At 34.8% G+C, this 24,041-nt stretch overlaps 1 protein-coding gene across 7 annotated transcripts in view; it reads right to left on the bottom strand.

Moving 5' to 3' along the window:
• Positions 1-24,041, bottom strand: part of LOC114667840 (neogenin-like) — a 434,801-nt gene that overhangs the window by 28,877 nt on the left and 381,883 nt on the right. For 4 of the 7 annotated variants that reach the window (XM_051920818.1, XM_051920819.1, XM_051920813.1 and 1 more), the window contains exons 14-22: positions 23,374-23,484; positions 18,619-18,813; positions 13,749-13,844; positions 12,068-12,300; positions 10,304-10,442; positions 9,064-9,171; positions 8,175-8,369; positions 7,607-7,639; positions 3,935-3,997 (exon numbers count right to left, since the gene is read on the bottom strand). In XM_051920818.1, the coding sequence (XP_051776778.1) occupies positions 3,935-3,997; positions 7,607-7,639; positions 8,175-8,369; positions 9,064-9,171; positions 10,304-10,442; positions 12,068-12,300; positions 13,749-13,844; positions 18,619-18,813; positions 23,374-23,484 (1,173 nt within the window). The remainder of the gene's footprint in view (positions 1-3,934; positions 3,998-7,606; positions 7,640-8,174; positions 8,370-9,063; positions 9,172-10,303; positions 10,443-12,067; positions 12,301-13,748; positions 13,845-18,618; positions 18,814-23,373; positions 23,485-24,041) is intronic. The other 3 variants (XM_051920815.1, XM_051920817.1, XM_028823342.2) reach the window with 2 other exon arrangements.

Raw genomic sequence — 24,041 nt, 5'->3', positions numbered from 1 at the left:
AGAGAGCAGTGAATACATGAACTGAAAAATATATCAGAAACTATACACTCAAACACAGCCAGTTGTGACTTGTCAATTCATCCTGCCTTACCTTTGGACTCACTCAAAAATATGCCAAGTCAAAAATTAAACTGCTGAAATCAATGATCAAATATACTCTAACAAAATTTGTCAATTTGGTCTTTCTGTCCTTGGTTACTTCTTCCAAGTAAATTCCAGAAGATTAAAAAAGTCTCACCATCTATAAACCTGCGAAATTTTCAAAATCTACTAAGTTACAAAAGTTACAGCAGAATGCAGTCCCATAGCTGAATACATTTAGTTTTCTCAGTAATAGCAAATTCCATTCTCCACAGCATAAAAGTGTGTCCGCAATGGGCATGAGTTGCGTGCAAAAGTTTGTGAACCCCAATCAAATTATGTGCTTCGTTGATTTACTAAATTAAACTCCCACAGGGAATAAACTTTGACATGACATATTACTTCAAATTTTAATGTCCAACTCCTATTTGCTTAATCTAATAGACCAGAAACCTTTCAAACACATTTCCTCTTGGTGCATTATTATTTTTAACCATTGGATAAATTGGTACTGAACTGTGTTTTTATCGAGACCTATAAATTAACTTGTAATTATGTAGAGTCCTGAGGGAGCTATAGGTTTTGAGAGCAGCCAAGCCTTTTTTTTTTTTTTTTTTTTTACTAGATGGGACAAGGTATCTTAAAAGGATGGGAGACACATAGAATGAATTATTACAACTGTCAGGAAAAGGGTGGCAGTGGAGTTTAAACTTGTGACTGGAAAAAGAAGCTCACTACAGGCAGGAAGTGTTTTTGTACTGTGTGCTTTCAACAGTTTAAAATTAGAATGCTCTCTTTCCTTTTAAACTATCTCTCTATTTAGTGTACTAACTTTGCAGTGATAAAATATATGATAAATGGTGGTCCTAAAGGTGCCATTAACATCACCTCCTCATTTATATAGTAATGGAATAGTTGGTATCTGCTTTTTACTGCCCTACAAACAAATACCCTGAATATGGAGAAATTCTTCTGCTGGACGGCAAGTTGTTAAAAGCTTCATTTATAGATAATAAATTTATAAATAGATTTTTTTTTACTAGAAGATCAGAAAAGAACTCCCACAATAATTTCAGAACTAAATGGTCTTTGTTACAAGAAAACATTAAATGAGTTGAACATTTTCAAATTCAAAGAAATTAAAAGATGGAACAAGAGTAGTGTTGGATTTAAGATTGGAGTTTGGGAGGTGCAGACTACCTTCTATTTTAAAAATCAGTCTTTCTAGCTGGATAAGGGTAACATTCATACAAATATTAAAATGCACTTGAAAAAACAAAGAACTGAAGATATATATCGAAAATGTTTTAATGCAATACAGTTTAAAGTTACATCTACCTCAAAACATTGCACATATCAATATGTGGGAAGCATTACATGAACAAAATGACAAACTTTTGTCCTCTTCAAATATTTACATTCTTAAAACCATTTAACCTAGATGTGATGCCAGTCATTATTATAATATTATTTCTCTTCACTTTCAGAAAGCATTTGATAAGGTGCCACTTGAGAGGCAGAGCATCAAACTAAAAGAAATGGGAGTTCAGGGTGTTGTTTGTAGACAGGTGAAAAACTAGCTCAGACACAGGATGCAGAGTGTTATGGTGTGAGGAGCACTATCAGTTCTGGCTGATGTTAACAGTGGTGCTCCACAGGAGTCAGTGCTAGGGCTGCTGCTATTATTAATACATATAAAATGATTTGGGTAGGAATATGTTTTACTTGACAATCTGATGGATCAATTCTGTTTGGACCCTAACTTGGTGGGGTGGATTCTGGACTTTGTAACAAACAGAACACAAACAGTGTCAATAACTGATTCTTTGATCGACTAAGTACCTCTGGTACTCTACAAGAGTGCTGCCTATCTCCTCTTTTGTTTATCTTAAATACAAATGACTGCAGAAGTTCACATAAGAATAGACATATCCTGAAACTTCCAGATGACTGTCATTGTGAGTCTTTTACAAGATGAGGAAAACTGCTATGGGCCTGTTGTCAACGAGTCTGTACAATGGTGCGATCACTGCAATTTATGGTGATCCCCACCATCCACTGTCTCAACTTTAATTAAAGGGGGACAATCACTGATAACAAACTAAACTTTGATCATAACACAGAGCTAATTTGTAAAAAGGGGCAGTCACGACTTTTCTTTCTTTCAAATGGTTTTAAAGTGGACAAAACCATAATGACACTTTTTTTTTTTTTTTTAAATAATTCCTTTACCAAATCCATTGTTACATTTGCTTTTATCTGTTGACTTAGCAACCTCAGCAATAAGAATATAAACCATCTTAACAACATACAAATTAGCTGTAAAATTATTGGTTCACAACAGAGCACTATCACTGAAATGTATTGCTAACAGGTTAGAAAGAAAGCCAACTCCGTTCTGTCAGACAGTAGCCATCCCCTTTTTCCTAAATTCCAACTGTTGCAATCAGGCTACAAAATTAGGTTTCCAAACACAAACAGCAACATGTTTAAAAACTCTTTTATTCCTAGAACTATAAGCATTTCAAATTCTGTTACTAGAAGGGATGCTGCTAAATGTTAAATTCTGTATTATTGTTTTGCATATTGTTGAAAGTAATTATACTTCTTTGTACTAATCTTGAGTGTGTGTTTAGGCAATTACATTGGTTATGAAATGTTGTATCTTTGTTTATCTATTGGATCTCTGTAATAATGTCTTCAGTTTTTGCACTTTCCTACTTCAAACAAAGTTCCCTCTGGGATAAGAAAATCTACCTAACTTATCCTAAGCAACAAGCTGGTTGAGGCTGCAGATGATGCCAAGCTAGGTGGATTGGCAGATAATCTTAAATCAGTTAAATCATTACAAAGGGACTTGGACAGAATTGTGGAAAATAAAACTTAATGTAACTAAATGTAAAGTATTAGATTAGATAAACTTTATTAATCCCAAGGGGAAATTCAGAGGCATACAGCAGCAGAAACATAAAAACGAGGAAAACTAATAGCCAATCTATCAATCTATCAATATGTAAATAAAAATAAATAATAAATAAATAAATCACACATATACTGTTTAGATATGTCAAAATTGCAATTCAAAATAAACTTGATGAGTGCCCAGGATTAAGCATTGAAATGCATGATAGCAGTGGGTAGAAAAGACTACCAGAGGTGATTCTTAGTCTCCTGAAGGGAATGGAGGGTATTTTTCATGATGGCATCCAATTTTGCCTCCATCCTCTTTTCTTCAACAGCTTCCAATGTGTCCAGAGGTCGCCCTGTGATGGAGCAGGCTTTCCTGATAAGTTTATTCAGGCATTGTGCTTCTTTTGAACTCAAGTTGCTTCCCCCAGGAAACCACAATGTAGAACACCACACTGGCTACTAAGGACTGACAGAACATTTCTAGTAGCTTGCTGCACACATCAAAAGACCTGAGTCTCCTTAGCAAGTACAGTTTGCTCTGACACTTCTCATACAAGACCACTGTGTTGTCAGACCAGTCCAGTTTGTTAACATGTTGGAAGTAAAAATGTAAGGTTTGAAAATCAAAATTACACCTTATGAGAAGGATTTAGGAGTCGTAGTGGACTCGACACTATCAACCTCCAGATACTGTTCAGAAGCCATTAACAAGGCTAACACAATATTAGGTTATATAGCATGATGTGTAAAGTCCAAAGAGGTTACGCTCAGCATGTTGACACTGTGTCTCCATTGTGCTGATATTTTTTTTCTATTATTATTTCTAGTAAGTCACAAATACATGGACAATGTAAAACAAATGTCAAATTCAGTATTTAGGTCAGTAGAACTAAAATCACAATGTAGCTGCACCTAAAAGGTTATTTAAGAAAATCTTCATTACCAACTGATGTTGCAAAGTCATCGCCTGAGTGTCGTCCTCCAGGTTTCACTGAAGACCCTGAAGCTGTAAAAATAGAGAACACAGATATAGTCAAGTTAAAATAATAATTTTTTTTTTTCAGGGGGGTGGGGGGGGTGTGTGTAAAAGTAATAAAAGTATAATAGTTCACCTTGAGTACTATGCTCTCCATAAAAACAAAGTTTCTGCATCCACAAATGCAAACACTACTCTTAAAGAATGTCTGGTCATTTCAGATATTCCCAAAGGTAAGTACAGTAGGTGTCCAGAGGGTTTTTTTTTTATCTGCCTGTGGAACTCAGAGAAAGGTTTGCCAATAGGGAGCGTAACTCACTTTCTAATGTGACTTAAGGAGGCAGGGCAGATGATGGATGTGAGATTGTAAAAACAAATACCCATATATTTATATAAACCACCCCAAAAGGCACCTCTAACTATTGAGGTTCATAGCTTAAGGATTGGACACATCAGCCATTTAAGGGCACAGTATAAGATTTAAATGCTTTATTACGTTTAGAGTTACCATGAATTTATAGTGTAGGAAAAACATTGTGATTTAGGGGCTCTACCATACTACTGAAAAGCAAAAACTTTTAACAAATTCCCAGACAGTCCAGGACTGGCACAAGTTTTAAAAGAGCATTTTCTTGGCAGTGGCATAATGGCAACTGAAATGACTATTAGGTGCAATACATTTGGGTAGAAAAAGCAACTACTACAACATTCCTGTAATTATAAAGCTCTAAACTGAGCTGTTCAATGGTATGGTTGAATGATATGAGAAAATGAATGATATTTAAGTAATGACAAAGCAAATCATCTGCTACAAATATGAGAGGTATCACAGTTATTAAATAAATAAACTAGTTTCTTGTTCAGTGAAAAGGCAGAAAATAATGAAATTTAAATGTTGGTCACATTTCATTTTTGGTATAATATATGGTTGAACTTTTCCACCAAAACTGTGACTTTTTTATATTAGAAGACAAAATTATCATCATTACAAGGAGAAACACAAAATGATTTGACATTAAAATAAACCTAGGGCTAAAATTTAAATCTAGGAGTAAAATGATTTACCCATTCCTGGCTTGATTTCTTTACTCTGCATCACTGCTTGATTTAGCAATTGTCCTGTCCACTCAAATACTTATCAATTCAGTGGGATTAACAGTTGCATTTCATTTTAAAAACTAAGTGAAGTGCCAGCTTCCTAGCAAGTGTTTTGGTCAGAACCAGCAAGGGTGAAGATGCATATCTGAATTACAGCAAGAAGAGATCAATGCACAAGCTGTGATCAAAACTCACTTAATATACTTTAAATATAGCTTCATAGCATGTTGGATGTTCAAGGCCTTCCAAATCATTGATTGTTATTGGCAGCTATCTGAAATAGTGCAGTACTGGTCTACACAATAGTGCAGTACTGGTGCAGACATTCTGTTATATTTTAAACAAAGATGATTTCACCAAGATTCAAAGAATTACTCATGTTTTATGCCATCCTGCAATCAGCCAGTTTGACAGCGATTTTCTGAATAAATTCAATGAGATCAGATTATTAAAAAACAATAAGAAGTCATGATTCAGGCAAGTCAAACAGCAGCAGTGGATTTCATTGACATTATAAAATTCACGGTAGTTTTATAAGCACAAGTAGATCAACAGGAAACTCTGAAACATTTTTTCTTAATGCTCTTTATAAAAACTGTTTGTTATAAAAATGAAGGATTTATCCGCCTTAATGCAGAAAAATAAATCCTACATAGTACACTACCTCTCAAAAAGTGAAATATTCAACGAATGCACCCATTGTTTGATTTTCATAATGCATTTCTATAGGCATCATCCTCTCCCAAGTGATCCTTGACAAGCTTGTGATGTGCCTTTGATCTATTAATTAGTACAGGGAATAGATGAAAGTCTAATGTGCCAGTGTGTTACCATGTTTTCGATAAAATTCTGAGAGCATTTATGAACAAACATTTTGCATTTGAGATCTTGCTGCTTTAAATTGTATTTTTGTGTTCTTTTTGAGGTGCCTTTTTGCACCATGGCAAAGAAAAGATTGGTTTAGTGGTTACAAATTGGGGGAAAAATCACAAAAATCAAAAGAAAGGGGTAGTTGAGTTTCATGTGGACACCAGTCTTCTAGCAAACGAAGTCAGCCCAATCTACAGTTATAAATATACCTGTACGAGTTAAGCTCCTGTCACACTACACAACTTTTCTAGTGATTTTCAGTTTTGTCTTCATTTACATAATTTTAATGTGTCTGGGGCTTCTGCATCATATTCTTGTGACTGCTAGTTGAGAAGATAATATCCCCAGTGACTGATTTGATCTCATCAAATCAAACAATGTGGATTTTGTCTCAAGGGTTGGCACTTTGGTGTGCGATAGTTGAAAACAAATGAGCATTCAAAGCCAATGCATTCACTACAACCCATTTTCATGAAAGAAAAATGGGTGTTTTGACCTGTGAAAACAGAAAATAGACTTGCCTGACTGATTTATTGTGTTTGTCAAACCAGCAATGTATAGAAAAGTAAAAAAAAGACAGGTCAAAACTGTGGCCACTTACAATTTCAGGCAGTGTGTCAACTGGCTGTGAAGATGTGATAAGCTTGTGGTACTTTTGGAAATCTGAAACTGTGCTGAGAAATTGTGAGGGTATTGTGTAATCCATCATCCACTGCAATGCCTAGATGTGTACAATCCTCAAGATAATGACATCCTGCAACTGTAGTTGCACAGTCTGACATGCTGTCTTACTAGAAATCGTTTAACTTGCTTCCGGCCTTAGAGTAGCTGTGTGTGTAAATTCAGGTATGGTTTAACTCTGTCAGTATTTTGCAAGTTTAAACACTAACTCCCCATGTCTATGATAGAGTTGAAGATGCATAAACGGCTGATGAAAGAGCTTAAAACACCAAGTGTACAAGGACGTATTCACAATGCAAGAGGCAACTCACTTAGGTCCTGTAAAAATATTCATAGTAGCACTAATAACTGCATCAGACACCACCAACTAAATAAATGCTAATTCAGGAACAACTGCAATTAATGTGGAATATGTCAGGGTAACAAGCTACAAATCAATGCTTTTTATTTAAAAAATAAATAAATAAGTAATTATGCTTTGACCATTGTGAGTATTCTTATTTGTTAAAAAAGAATGCTGTAAAGGTTTTTTTGCCAACAATTACTCATGTACTTCATGTTCTGAACATGGCAATCTGTTTTTGAGCTGTTTATCCAATGGCTTGGTAAGGTGCCACTAATTACTCTAACTCTTCAGGATAAACCCAACCCACATAACATAACAAATTCTTAATATCATGTTGTAATAAACTTTACAACTTATGACAATGCAGGAGAGAGGCCGAGACAGACAGGAACAGACACATGTTGTAAACCTACTTAAGAGTAAGAATGAAACCAAATATATATATAAAATGAAGGTACAGTATTGACCAAGATTATGGTGATGGCTCATTAAGAACATTTGCCTGGTCATCCTCTTATGAGTGCATCAAAAATATTAGTAAGAAATGGCAAAAATGGACTAGACAGCAGAGGGAGACTGAGATGAGTAGTGAGAAGGATGAGGAGGAGGAAGAGGAGGAAGCAGGAGCAGCTAGACTCCATTACCTTGGTCATTAGGCATTTTGTCAGAAGATTCAGCTAAAAGGCCAAGTGTAAAAAGGAGGGAGAGAAAACACAAATCCATTGAGTTAAAGAAGAAGCATGGAGCAGGCAGCAGCAGAAACAATAAACCAATTAGAATACCATCATCTCTTCTACTTCACCTCTCTGGCAAAAGGATTTAATTAGTGACTTGGTTAAAGCAGTAGGATTTGGAAAATTGGAAGGTTTGGGAAAAGCTGCAAATGGTTAAATCTCAGATTCAAACATGCAAACTATACGACATTAGAAATTCTTTACATTTTGATTTAAATACTGAATATGACCCTGTCAATGATTTCACAATTGAGAAAGTCCAGAGTTTGCTTTGGACACATCAGTAATAAGCCATACACAAATAAGCAGTTTCATTAGCACAAACAAAATTAAAATGTTTCATGCCTATTTTCTCTCAAAAAACAGAACTTAATGTTAAGCAGAATAATCTATTTTTGCAATATTTAACTCATATATGACTTAAACTTCACTTACTGTATACTCATCAAACCACAGACAAAAACAGTATTTAATATACCTTTAGGAGTTCTGAACTGAACGGCCTCTGACATAGGCCCCATTCCTTTTGAATTGCGGGCCTGGATTTTAAAGTAGTATGGAGTGTCAAGTGTTAAATCTTGGATCTGGTGTGTCAGTCTGTTCCCCACCACAGGCTCTATGACCCAGTCATGTACTTCAGCATTCACATCTGTGCTGTAATAGATGATATAACCTAGTGACATGGAAAAAAAAGTTATTTATGCATATCTGTAGAACACCTTTCTTCAAGGAAAGAATTCTGAAATACTGAATCCTAGTTCTTTATGAATTTCATCTTTGTCACAAATTCAGCTTCTCCATGTATCCCAAATTAGTGCTACCTAATGTTAATTTACTTTAATTCTTGTCCTCACTCAATTTAATATTTTAAGGAGTGTTAAAATGCAAAACTTAATTTTTTAATACTTACGAATCCAGTATTAGGAGCTCAGAAGACAGATGAAAATACGAACTTGTGCATTTGTGGAACACTTTAAGATGCTGTCTATTATGACAACCAGTAACTAACTATAAAGTATTTTAGACCTGAAGAATACCAATAAGTTAACTGAAAATATTCATGTTAATATTCATTTATTATTTTTTTAAGTCGATGTTAGAAACCTCTTTGCCAATAAGTTTCTGTGCCTCATAATTTTTTGTGGCAAAGATGTTTTCACTGAAATGCTCCACTTTATTCTAGATTATAAAATATTGAGGTTAAAATTCACGATAACAAATGTAACAAACAGTGATAACGGACACAGTAAATAAATATATATGACAAAAAGCACAGCTAACACACTTAATAATGAGAATTATATTTTTCATTAATCTGTTTTTTTTTTTTTTTTTAATTAATGTTGCACTGCTCTGTTTCTGAGTACCTGTGATTTTTCCATTGGCTTCAGAGGGAGGCTGCCAGTTGATGATAATTATGCGTGGCTTTCCTTCCTTACTCACAACAGTCACATCCTTTGGAGGGGAGTTTGGAACTAAGGAAGTAAAAGACTTACTTTTATTACATGCCAAATACAACTGTTACAAGGCAATCACAGCAATCAACTTTTAATGATAGGTGAGGCATGAAGAGCACAAATAAACACAAACCTGTGGGATACTAAAGATAAGCTATTGATTAACTTTAGATGGTGTTTGTGATAATGTAGGAAAACCGTATTCCATCAGATGTAAAACTGCATTCTAATCACCTAAATGATGAATTCTGTGCTGAGCGCTATGCTTACAAAATGCCACCAGAATCTCGACTTTCATGTTATACATTATCCAGATAAATCCCACCACTAAGAAATACATACTTGCTGTGATAGTAAAGGAACATCTGGTAGAAGTTTTTTACATGGGGAAAAAAAAACCCTAAGACCTTAGTGGGCTTAGGTGTATGTGCTTACTTTTATATAGCACTTGCTTTTGAAAAAGAAGCAAGAGTCATGGCCCAGTTTGGAGGCTCAGATAGTATTCAGAATGTATCTGAATTCTTTTAGATCAGAAATAGATGCTTTTGTACCGATTCAATTATGACTTTAAAACAGTTAGTTTGGATTTTTACTCAAGATGTAACATGACAGAACCATTTTCAAAAGTTTTACTGTGCATGATGATCCCATCCAAAAGAAGCTAAAAAAAAATCTATGTCTACTGATTTTAAATGTGAACATTTAACTTTGTATATAATATCACATGATTTCCTCCTAAACCATCAACAGGAACACTCATTACTATTTTTGACTTTCAATGGAATAAATATATTATAGTATGATCACATCTGCAAAACTTAGTATGGTCTACTATGACCATGAAGTCGGGGAGATACAGTTGTGAAGAAGTGAATGGAAAACTGCACAGAATTCAGTAAACAATAGATCTGCAAAATGCCAAGCCGCATTTCATCCATTAAAATAATAATTATTATTATCAGCTCTACACTGAGGTCTCCAGCAGACTCCCTCTGACAAGTCTCTTTATAGTCTTCCTCTCTAATCAATTACATCTGGGCTGAAGTACTGTTTCAATAAAGGATCTCACTCAAAGTTGCATATTAAAAATGCACACTTAACCAGAGCCTAGCTTAAAAATGGCAGGGTGTACAATGTAAGATTTTCTCACTTGTCTCAAATGTGGTCCCATGAGCTGTCATGCTCCAGGTGCTGGATCGGCGTCCTTTAGTCACCATTACTGAAAATTCATAGAGAGTGTTGGGCTTCAGTCCTGTGACCATATGGACGAGATTTGTTGTGTTGGAAGTCTAATCAAGAAACATAATTGATGGAGAGTTTAGACTTGAAGTAAACATTTCTCTGTTTATTCAACATACATTGAATTCCTCCAAAAATTTTAAATAGTTTACTAATTTACAATGCTTATCAGGTCACATACACCTATAAGAAAAGATTTTGTTTTGTTCATCTCATACCAGAGGTGCCCATTTACAGTGCAACAGAGCACATTACTTGCCATCTCCAACAAATGAATAGTGCAGCTCTAAAACTAGCTTTCTAAATAGTTTACATTTTAAGTTGTTAACATATTTCATTTTTTAGTTGCAAATAATTATACATTCACTTGCATGAACTTAGCAAGGAAATTTTTTTTTCTTAATAACTGTGCCCAAGGGAACTTCAAAATATACCAATTCACCTCTAACAGTTAATATAATTTTGCAGATTGTCTGATTAGAAATATGTTATTTTAAAAAGTGACCAAAAAGCACTTTAAACAAAATCAGACATTCATTATATTTTGATACTTTCATGTATTTCAAATTACATTTTATTTTGAGATGATTATGAGCAAAATATTGTGCATTAAGGACAATATGAAAGCCAATAAGGGCTTGACCAAGAGGTCCAGTTAAAATAAAATTCATAATATTGTGTTCAGTAACATTTTTTTTAATTTACTTACAAAGTGATATTTCAGACCTATTATTTAACAGTACAATGCAATCAGAAACGTAAAAGGAAATGTTACAGTGTGTTCATCTGATAAAACAAATATAACAATAACTAAATACCACCAAGTTTGAAAAGCAACCATACAGTTTTCACACTTAAAGCCAAGCTGTTCTGATTCTCACTCTTCTAAGGCCCATGGAATGTTACAATTTAATTTTAAATTATTAACATTCACCCTGAAAGAACCAACATCAAACATTGGCCTCTTTAAATGTGAGACTTCAGTCAGACAAACACTGGCGTTCATATGTAGTTACGAATTAAGTTAGCTGGCAGCATAAGGCCTCTATACATTCTTTGTAGTCATGTAAGAGAAGTTGTGGTGATGCCAGGAGCTAACAAATCGATCACTGTGTGCTCTGCATAAACAGACAATCTTTGCAACCCAGGTAAGATGAAATCCCTCTTTTTCAGTATGTGTGTGCTCAATTTTACTTTCTGTGCTGAAGTATTTAAATAATCATGAGCAACACTTTGGTGTAAAAATTAATTCCCAGTTGCAATTTGAACTATGGAAGCATACATACAAAACATATTTTAGAATTAATACTGTGTTTTAAGTAGTCATTTTTATAAATTTTTGCTGATATTGATTCCATACAGAGTAATGTGCTTATTTAGATTTCTGTACCCTTTTTATTTAGGTTGTATGTTGTAGGTCCCCTATGTGAACAGAAATTTGTCAGGGACAAACCTCATTAAGCAGTGAATTAAATGTGCTGTATATAAATCATACATACAGAATGTTTGCTCCTTAATGCATCAAACCATACACAGTAGGCATATGTGTGGTCTATTATAAAACAAAAAGCCTCATTTTCACTTTCAGGGATGTAAGCTTTATGTAAAATAAATACAAGTTAGCTTTACACAAATTCTCATCTCATGCAATTTACCCCTAGTTTAAAAGGCTTACCTTGTACTTCGTGTTAGCAGGGATGTTGGTCTTCCAGCGCACAGTGTAGTAGCGAGCATCAGTAATCTTCTGGTTCTTGGGTAAGGAGTTGTCGGCCCAGGTAACCTTGATGGTGTCATGGCTTAGCACAGTGGCCTGTACTCCCACAGGTGGCAGCATGGGGGTGGGGTCTGGTACTGGAGTGTATGGAGCATTGAAATAGTCATATACATCAACTTCAGGGTCTAATGGGTCTAAGAGTAATTAAATGATATCAAGGTAACAAAGCAACAAAAAAGGAAAATAGCAAGCAAATAAAATGTGGAGGTTTAGAAAGAAAATGGGTGTAGAATGAAGGGGAGAATGGGGGAGTGAAGAAAAGAAAAAAAGAATATAGTATTAGTACGGAAAAACCAGAGCCACTAGAGTACTACAGGGGCTTCAGGGAGCTATTACTCTAAATCAATATTTCTTTCAGGTGAGAAAGAGAAACAAGTCGGGAAAGTTCACTGCTAAACCCATTGAATAGGACCCTTCCAAAACTGAAACCTGAACAGATTTCCAAGGAAAACACAATTCAAAACAATATGGTATCTGTCAGAATCAAGTACACTATGGGGTCAAACTTTTTTGTCCCCCCTAAGAGAATTGGGTTATAACAGATTAAATTATTTTCATGGGCAACGATTAATGTAACTTTTGTTTAACCTATGAATTGTGGTTGAATTTGAGGCAAACAAAAATGGAAAAGTGCTCTGTACCCTATTTAAAAATTCACAAGAGGAATGCTATATTCTGCTCTTTTACAAAATGTTTTGCTTCACCAGCTGCTTTAATTTCCCTGCACTAATAACATATTAAAAAGTTATGGGAAAATCTTCGCAACTTTATTTATTCATGGTAATTCACCTTGCTTTAAGGCTTGCTGGGATGTGCTGCTTAAATATTTTATCACATTAAACATTAATCTCTAATGACTGTCTGCTCTTCCTGGTTAATATTCTAAGAACACTTTTAAGTTACATATATTAAAGACAGTTAAAGCTGAAGAATTTTTTATATCATTAGGTGGGAGGAATCAAAGTGTTCCAACAACAAAATGTAATTGCTGCAATACTTTTTTTTTCTTCTGTATTCCTGCAAAGAGCTCACAGAAAAGCAAATTTGTACAAACCATTCAATTTGAAGAAATGAAAAAAACAGGTATAAAAATTGTGATACAAAAGGCGGTCCTTACTGGTGTGGCCTGAAAGTAAAAAATTGCATGGGGGAATGAGGAATAAATCACAGTGGCTTCCTATTGCATGGAACTCCAATGACCTCACCATGTCTAAAAATGTACTGACAATTGATATGGTTGCAGATGGTTACAGAAGGAGAAGGAATTGTTGGCAGGCACTATAAGCTCGAGATACTCCCTTTAACAGCTCAAAGAACATTAATTTCTCTTCGATACCACAACAGCATCTCAGCATGAGCTGTATTTGCTGAAAAGTTATTCAAAATTAGACACATTTTTCAATTACTTCCAATAGCTTACAATTTCACAGAATAGCTGTAGTATTCATATCTAAAAATTGATTTAAGGTTTTGAACAGCAAAATCTATAATTCTAAATTAATATATATCTTTAATTTCAAAAGGATGTTTTCATTTTAATAGGTTTTCATTAATCAGCTTTGAGCAGGAATTAATTTCTTACCTGAAAGAGGTCTTGTGACTGCGCTCTCATAAACCGGTTCTCCTTCGCCCATGTTATTGAAGGCTTTAAGTGTAATAACATAATGGGAACTGGGATCTATCAAACAGAATATAATTTAAATTGATATTATTTTATTGTAAATTTATTAAAACTTCTATTTAAATAGCATTAAATACATATTCATTCAACATGCTCTGTCATCAACAATGTAGTTTTACCTTCATGGGAAACCATAGTTTAAAAAATGTTGTTTGCTACTTGCATTAATTTTTGTAAAGAAGATAAAGTTTTTTCTTTTACATATATTGTTAGTTATTTCTGCTGTTGTTATGTGGTGGGCTCTCACTGCTTCAGTACTTAAAAGGCCCTATGTGCTCAGAGACAAAAGTAGCTGAGTGATTAACAGTAATTTATTTATACAGATGAATCAAGCACACAAAATATATATGAGTCCTTTATAGTCCTCACTAAACTGGTGCAGGAACACCATCTAAATGGGGAAGCCGCTTTGCCTTATGCTTCCAGTCTCCCCACTTTCCACGTGGTTTAGTATTCTCCATCCATCCATTATCCAACCCACTATATCCTAACACAAGGTCACGTGGGTCTGCTGGAGCCAATCCAAGCCAACACAGGGTGCAAGGCAGGAAACAAACCCCGCCAGCCCACCGCAGGGTGCGCACACACACACACACACACAAGGGACAATTTAGAATCGCCAATACACCTAATCTGCATGTCATTGGACTGTGGGAGGAAACCGGAGCACCCGGAGGAAACCCACGCAGACATGGGGATAACATGGAAACTCCACGCAGGGAGGACACGGGAAGCGAACCAAAGTCTCCTTACTGTGAGGCAGCAGCGCTACCCACTGCACCACCGTGCTGTCTGTTTTAGTATTCTCCTTTTTGTTTTTCTTGTCTCAGCTACCTTTGACATTTACTTCTTGGCTTCTCCCTAGAATTAAGCAATCCAAGAGAGTTATTGAGCAACCAGTTCAAAGAAATTGCTGGTGGCCCCAGGTGTTGTTGCGGACCCTGCATAGTTCAGATACTCTTATAAAAAGGGCGGACAAGGAAAACTGATTCTGGGGTTGTGTTCTTTTCAACATCAAGCCCTAAACAGGTTATTTCCAAAGGAAATTTATTTAATATAACGTGAAATGGTTTTAAAGTACTGTAATGTCAGAGTAAAAATGAACGTGCTCTGGCAAAAACAAAAAACTACTTTAATAATTAAAAAATTGACCTTTTATTACATTTTTTGTTTGGCATGTGTCAATAAATGACCAAAAATGTAATTTGCTGTATATATTTTGTTCCAAGTAATGCAATTAAAATATCATTTTCATGGTTTTGACTAATACACACCAACACTTTAAGCAGTCACTCATCAGCACACCAAGGCTGCATTTTATACTTTGCATTGTATTTCATTTCTGGCAAACATTTTCTGCTTTATGATTTTTAAACACACGGCTCCCCCTTCTTTTTAACATACCACAGCTCTATTATTAAATTGTTACTGCCTACTTCCAAATATGTACTGGATAACCAGGGGCCCCAAAATAAATCCAGATTTTACAAAATATCTGGCCTTTGTTTTTCAAAGAAATATTGCTGCCACTAGACTGGTCGATTGTGTCCCCTTTAAACCCTTTATTACTATTTGTGAGATGACTTGCCCACCGCTAGTAGCATGCACAACATCAATCCCAAGGAGGGCAACTATTGATCAGTACTTGCAGCACCATAAAAGAGCTGTCAGAACATAAAGTGCTTGAAGAATAAAGAAATCTGTCATTTTATAATATCGACATTTCTGTGGAAACAGCTGAGGTGATGATTTTGCACAAGCAGTAAACTAGAAACACTCCTGAATGTGCAGTGATGGAAAACTTTCATCAAAGATGGTGTTCACTGATCTCCAAAGAACTAGACACATGTATCATATATATATGATCATTCTATTCATAAGTAATGGCATGTTAGATGTAATTTTGACTGAGGCAAACAGAAATTGATCAAGCAACACACACTGAAACCAACTTACAGGTGCACATCTTGCCTGAAGAAGGGGCCTGAGTTGCCTCGAAAACTTGCATATTGTAATCTTTTTAGTTAGCCAATAAAAGGTGTCATTTTGCTTGGCTTGTCTCTACATTCATAATGGCTAACACGGTACAACACCCTAGTACTACAAATTTTTACTTGCAATGCCCTAGAAGTTTCTCCAGCATCCAAGTTTTGTCAAAATCCATGTCAGTCGGCATTGCTGGAGGATTTCTTTGGTGTGTGTGATGGTTGCTTGCACAGCATCCCTATATCTTAACAGTCATGAAATCATCTTAAATGAGGGACTCTTCTTTTTGTCCCATTTCACACTGCTGCTTTCTTTATTGCAACTGGATTAGTTCTACGGTTGGCGAGCACACTATCAACTCCAAAGTCCCAAAGAGCAGTTATGATGGACTGTTGTATACTGAGCACAATGCATGGCACGTCTTCGTATGGCATGTTGACATTTTTCTATGTATTTCCCACCACAAAGTGACATCAAAAAAAACCAAAAACGTTTAGCACATTCCTCTGCAAAATGTCTCTCCCCTGTAGTACAAATAATGTCCACAAACTGTCTATGTAGTAAGCAATTATACCGAGGTGGTTGTGCTTACTAAATGATGTCACCAGTCAAAGCCGCTGCCTTTGTACTTCTAAGTGGCTCCATCTTTATTGATTTTTGATTCTTATGCAAAGCCTCAATCCTCAAAGCAATTGTCCATCGCATTGGCATATGCATGTTACGTCGAAGCTTGCAAGTCTAATTATGCTGAGAAAGCCTTCATCCTCAACAATGCGCAGAAGTCTACAATTAAATTGCTATTTTGCTATTGCATTTTTTAGCACATTTGCCTTATCATCAGACATGGGTCGATTTAACACATATTCATGAATTGTAGCTTGTTGTGCAGTGCCACTCAAAAAACCTGTCATGTTTTGCTGTCAAATGATAGGGTCATGAAGTAGTGCTTGTGTGGTATTTGAGTTCAACCACACAAATATTGCTAATAACAATAATTTTAATCTCTGTGCCATTGGGTAGTTTTTAAAAATGAAACAAACCAAGTAGCACCATTCCTTCACCTGAAGGTTAAGTTTTTAGTGGTGAATTCCAGAATTTGTCATGAGCAAAACTCTTGCATTATTTAGATACAAGAAGAGAATACTATAGGCCTCTATTAAAATCATGCAATAATGCAATGAAAAAAAAGAAATAATGAAATATGACTTTAAAATGAATTCAAACAAACACTTTAATGCATTAACTTTCCCAGCACTAAAAGTATATTTCTGTATCGATATAAGAATATAATAAACAATAAATATAAGAAACCTAACAATATGGTGAACAATATAAACAAAGACCTACATAAACAGGAACATAATAAAGGAAATGATCACAGAGAAATAAGAATAAAAAAACTCAATGCTAAAGAAAGCACTGAAAGGAACACTCCCTCCAAAAACGCTATTTTTTGTATATGTCAACCCATGTGGTTTGTAATTGAGGCTGAGAAAAAATTTTAAACTCAAGTTTTCATGCAGAATCGGAAGAAGCCACTTTATGATATAATGGAACATAACAGTAATCAATGCTGTCCATCAATAACAGATGCACAGTATTATGGGAATAAAGTCTTTCCTGTTGATATTCTATTTTCTAAAAGTAAGCATTAGTAATATTTTAGCAAAATGTAGCACACAGTTTTCAACTTTTGAACATATAAATGGATAACAGACATGTGGATTATGTAATACGAGTTATGTGAGAATTTTTTATCTTTTCTTTTGCATGAATATTTTTTCGCATTGTTTGCCATTGGACAGAACTTGTCACCATTACATTATAAACTGTTTTCTCTCATTCTGCATAAACACATGAGATTGAAAGTTTTTTCTCAGCCACTACAAAGTGCATGGGGTAACAAAAAAAAAAAAATAATATTTGGAGGTAATGAACCCGAGTGGACAAACTGAAAGGCTGATGTTGATATCTGGGGCAAGGCCAAAAAAAACACGCTATGTATTTAAAAAAAACATTAATTGGTCCTCAATCCTTGAAGGCAGAAGAGGACAATTAAGGCTGAACAGAAGAAATACTACATGTTTGCTGGCCCGAGTCTGGATGAATACTCTGAGCTGAGTTTTGAACCAATTGAAGCATTTTATCAGTTTGAAAAGCCAGTAGCCAATCTGACCACACCCTGTGATATCACATGCCATCCATGTGACCACAGATCTTTTCAATAAGATATCCAGCCAATCCTTCGATTCCCCCATCTATTCACTTTCTGACTCACTCAGTTCAATGTCATAGAAAGACACTGCCTGTCCCACCATTGGGCACGAGGCATAAATCAACCCTGGATGTATCAACAGTCTTTTGCTAGTCACAATCGTACACACTCACAAATACACCCACACTAACTTATAACAATATAAAAAAAATATAAAACGCATAAAACATTTAAAATATGCACTATGCTTTTCTGTAAAACGTGAGGCTAAAACATATGCTGTCAAGTACATGAATCACTGATAATAAACCATAATCTGTGATTAGACAGATAAACGAGACTTCAAACTGAAATACCAAAATGCAATGTTAAAGGTTGGCACAACACTTCTCTGCACAAAATTCTTTAAAAAAATATTAACAGATCACACATGGTAAAAAATAATTACTGATTTTGAATGGTGCTTTAAAAATAACCAGTGTGAAGAACACTAGGCAATATTTCAAATAATGATTTTCGCCATTTAAAATTAAAATAAACATACAGATAAGACATAATTCAGCTTCTTACCCAAATTCTCAATTGTATAATATCGCTGTTTGTAGTCCACCTTGATAGTCTGTGCATGAGGGCTGCCAATCCCGTAACCAATAGCATAACCTCGAACAACTATGTCCTGGTTCTCTGGGGGTGTCCAGCTCACCACAATGCTGGTAACCAAAGGCCGCACATGTAAAGAACTAGGTTTGTCTGGGACACGAGATTCTGTTGAGGAGGTGGGGAAAAAAGGAATGTGTTTAGCCTGCACCGATAAAACAGAAATTATACAGACGTTATAATAATAGTAATAAAATGCAAAGCTTAACAACTTAATAGATTATTTTTTTAAGAAAGCTCCCCCAAGTTTTGTAGTCACCGACTACATCACTCTAGACTCTAGAGTCTAGAGTATCTTTAAAATTGTATCAAAAAGAAAGACTATGCAATGACACAATTACTACTGCATATTTTTAACTTTGTCCTTTTCATCAAGAGATTTCCAACAGTTTTAATCAGCTAGAGGATCTTATGGCAAATTTTATAGCTGTTTCTGAAGTTTTAAAAGCTTTTTTATGTGCATGTATATTGTGGACAGTAACATTTTAGTCAAATTGACAAGGCAAGTTTTCAAAAACAAAAAATAAAGGAATTACATGATAAAAATGCACATATATACATATATTTGTATAAATAATTATGTATGTAAAAATAAATACAGCTAAACACAAAAGCATTGCTATGGTAAAATAAGTAGAATACAGATGATAGTGATTTAAATGCAGAGTGTTTGGCATATCCCTAAAGTAAACAAAACGATATATTTATATACATTATTGTTCATTTCTCTCTTGAAAAATTCCATTTTAGCTGAACAAGAAAAACCTGTGCTGTCTGGTGAGGTGTCTATCATGTAAGCTGCTGATTCTGAGAAACTTCTAACACTCTAATTCTGTTGTGACTTTGGATTCTGTCAGACCTGTTCCTGTCAGAATTTCCTCCAGTTTGAAGGGTTATAATGTCTGCCTTCTTGTGTTAATTGCCTTTTACTCACCATTATAATAGCAATGTACACTGCAATATTGTCCATATAATGCTTCAGTGGGTGCAGCAACACAAGTTTGTTCCAACACAACTTTTATACAGCGGTTTGGAAGTAATCAACAAAACTTTGCCACTAATGTATACATAAAAATTGGTGTAAGTTTGTTCCATACTATCCAGAGTTGGATCCTGCCAAACACTAATTCCACCTGGACAGATGTTGCACCCTTGAGTAAAAATATGTGCTGCCAAAATTGGTTGAATAGATTACAATTATTTTCCTTTGCTGAAAGTCATTCATTTAAAAATGGAATTGTATTGCATTGCTCAATTCAGCTTTAATTACATTTTCATGGGTGCTATACAGCAGCCTAACACCACTCAGACTAATCAGTGATTTCTAAGGCATGCAGGCTTAAACAATGAATTACATTTTGAAGAATAAGCCCTTTGGACTGAAAATAATTAAAAAGCTAATTTGATTTGCGAGATATCTTTGAAGTTTACCTTTAAAATTCTTTCAGAGCTTTACAGCCACTTTTAAGTCAATGTTTGCCAAAATATAAATCAAGCAGCATTGCAAGCCTTACATACCAGTTAAAGAGGTAAATGAAGGTAGAAGCAGTGAAATACAGCCAGTGACCTCAGACTTTCTATTCTTTAACTATATGGGCCTTATCCAGTTACTGTTTAGGCAGCATATTTCAATAAAGCTATCATTTCCCATTGGGATTAATAAAGTATCTATCTATCTATGTATGTTATAAGATGCATTATACTCTAATCTGGTCATACTTAAGTGTCTTTAGTATTATCTACACAAATACAGGAAGAAGTGGAGATATGTACAATGACTGAGTTGTTTGAAATTCATTTAAGTCTACATGAATAAGACTATATAATAGCTACAGTCATGTATGTTTTTTTTACAAATATAAAAATGCTACAATAGATTATACATGGCAATTTAGTTTCTTTAGAGTTTGTAAATATTTATGTACAAGCAAAGCCTAAATTCAAGACTGCATATTTTTTTAATAACATTGTTTAACCTGTCACATTTGGTCGTGGAGGTTTCACAATCAATACAGGGTTTTATTCTGGCCGGTTTTAAAATTAAAGCCAGTTAGTTAAAGCTTCTGTTACAGTTATCACTCAGACAAAAATTGTATACCTCACTTCATAAGATTATGAACTATTAATAGCTTCTTTCAGTCTTAAAACAGTTGCATTCACTGCTTTCATTTGTTTTTCCATTTTATTTACCAGCTGCCAATTAATGTGCTGCAAATTATAAAGGAAACCAAAGCTCATCATCTAACTTGATCCCATTTAAACTTAAAAAAATCCTTATATCTACAAACAAATGCTAACATGGAAACAGCCCTGGACCGAATATACAATGCCATTTTTTTTAGAAATATATTTGCTAACAACCATTACTGTCCCCACAGTGCTGAACTCTGTCAAAGCATAACAAGCTGATTAGTTTCATTACTGAGTACAGCAAAGCATGCACACAGTGATGACATTTTCACACACTGAAATTACAATTTTATTTGAAATTGCAAATTGTTTTAATTTACAAATGACTAGATCATTAAAATAAACCTATTTCTGCAGCATTCCACAAGCAGAATGGAAAGTTATGAGGAGAGAAGCCATGTCAGCAGAGAAACCAAGCAATATTTCCTGGAAGGCCTATTGCAAACACAAATTGCCTCTCACCAGTGCTTTTATGTAGAAGACTGTTAGCATGCAAATGTCCACAAGAAAGAAAACAAAATGGATCCCAATAACTACAAGGCCAGTAAGCCTTAATTCTGTCAGGTGCATAAATATGGAAACTGTAATGGGAAATAAATTACAATACTATCTGTATAAAAAAAAACATACTATACAGCAGACAAGATGTGTTTATGACAGAAAGATCTTGTTATACCTCTCTATTATACTTTAATGAATGAGCAACTGAAGTAGTAAATAAAAAGCAAAACATACAACATAAACATAACCATAATGATTATATATTATAATCATTTACTTAGATTTTTAAAAAGCCTTTGAAGCAGTTCAACAATGAAGACTGAAACTTGGCATCTGAGACAACATACTCGTGCACACATGAGAGACAGCTTATAGGGTGAGTATGTGTGATTACCATTTGAACCAGGGGTTGGTGCTGTGCTCTAATCCTTTCTCTTTTTCTCCCACAGACCAGCTGACCGACGACTATACAACCACTGAAATCATTTCTGGTTTCCATACTCTTGGACCCGCCCCTTCCTGTCTACTCACAATATACGCCAGCACTTGACTTCCGTTCCTCAGTTCTGTTCTGAACTGGTATCTTTAAAGACTTGTTATTTTCTTTAACAAAACTTCAAGTATACAGGGTTACCAAGGTGGTACCCCACTCTGTTTTTTTAAAGGAGTGTAATGTAATCACATATTTGTCCCACATAAGTTCATAGTAGACAAGTTTGTAATAAGTCCGTACTTGTCGTAATTGTGGATGAAGCTTTAAACATATACTGCAGTCTGAAGCCCTTCTCCTTTTAAGCTACTGATGTTTGAATAATGTGACTTACAGTAAACGATGTAAGTCAGGGCACATCTTAAAGTGATCGAGTGAAAAACGGCATAGCTAGTTCGTTTTGATATCAGCGCCAGAAGTGCAGCCGCTGGTTGATGTGGAATCCAGAAGAGAGTGTGCATATAGTCTAATAATGTCAGCTAAAGAAGCAAAAGATATCCAGCAGAACTGTGCCTGTGCCATAGACTGAACAGCCCATATTCATCCCTGCACTCCGTAGACCACACACAAATCACAAACATGAGTCATTGTCTGGGTGGAGTACGGACATACTCTCTACATTTTTGTAGATTTTGCTCACACATTCGAATGACATTGGAGATTATAAATTGGGTCCATATGAGTTTGCTTGCAGATAAGTGCCTGAATGGGATTGGCAATGGACTCATCCAGGATTTGTTTTTTTTTTTTGCCCCTTTTAAAAGTAACAGGATAGCATTGAGTGTATGTTTAATTTTTTATACTAATCAATTTTTGCTTAAATGAAAAATGAAAAAAAAAATATTTTGTTTAATATTAGAAAACAAATGACAACCTGTATGAATGGAATTTGTAATGATGACTGAAATCACAATAGACTTGAAGTACCAATTGTCAGGCAGTTTTCTTAATCTATTTTCAAAAAACATAAGCTAGATCAGAGACAAGTTATATTATTATATATATATCATATGTATTATATACAGTATATATATATATATATATATATATATATATATATATATATTATATGTACACACTGTATATATATATATATATATATATATATATATATATATATATATATATATATATATATATATATATATATATATATACATACACATATACACATAATACATACATAATTATATTGCCCCAGGAAAATTAGTTAAAAAAATCTGCCGACTACAATTGTAATTACTGTACATGTATAATGGCTTTGTCTGAGCAAGGCAAAAAAAGTGCACTCAGGAAATTATGGGACGCAAATAAAGCTATAAGCATTTTTAAACCTGCTCATTTTAAAGTTTTAATGAAGACTGAAAGCCGTCACAGCTACCCAGTTTAAAAGAAAAAATGTAGTAACTGCCCTGATAACACAATGTGTTCCTCAGACTTGCTTTTTTATATACTGAAGACACAGAACACATGGTACATTTTCTCACCATCCAAGTCGCTTTCAAAAGTCTCTGCTGATACCCATTCAGTGACTGGACCTGTGCCATTCACAGTCATGGCAGCCACTCTAAAAGAGTATTCTGTTCCTCTCTCCAGACCTAGAAAGAAGAAACATATTAACAAGCATGACAGACAGACATATAGTACTTTACTTGGCCCAAGGGGAATTGAACTTTTACTAAAGCCCAAGAAACAAAGATAATAAAACAAAACAAACATCGTCCCCCTCAAAATACACATTAGCACTATAAAAAAGCAGACAAAATTCTGTATTGGATAGTGATAAGAGAGCAGTTACAGTGGGCATTAAAAAAGTCTTATTGCTGTAGGTATAAACTTTGAAAAGTTGTTGAATGAAGAAAATCCAAGGGTAGGTAGGTAAGTAGGTAGGTAGGTAGGTAGGTAGGGATGGATGGATGCTTTATTAATCCCAAGGGGAAATGAAGGACTAATACCAAGAATAGGGAGAGAAGAAGTAAAGGAGGTACTGAAAAGAATGAAGAATATAAAGGCCACACTAACTGGAGGAAACATCAGTGGAAGTTTGGAAGAGTTTAGGGGAAGAGGGAGTCGATGTGTCGTGGGATTTAATGAAGAATATCTATGAACTGGACAGAACATCAAATGAGTGGAGGACAGTGAGATTGTGCCCATT

The sequence above is a fragment of the Erpetoichthys calabaricus genome, chromosome 17, assembly GCF_900747795.2.
Source record: "Erpetoichthys calabaricus chromosome 17, fErpCal1.3, whole genome shotgun sequence".
Taxonomy (NCBI): Eukaryota; Metazoa; Chordata; class Cladistia; order Polypteriformes; family Polypteridae; genus Erpetoichthys; species Erpetoichthys calabaricus.
The sequence above is the reverse complement of the archived record's forward strand: the minus strand, read 5'-3'. Positions and strand labels throughout refer to the sequence as shown.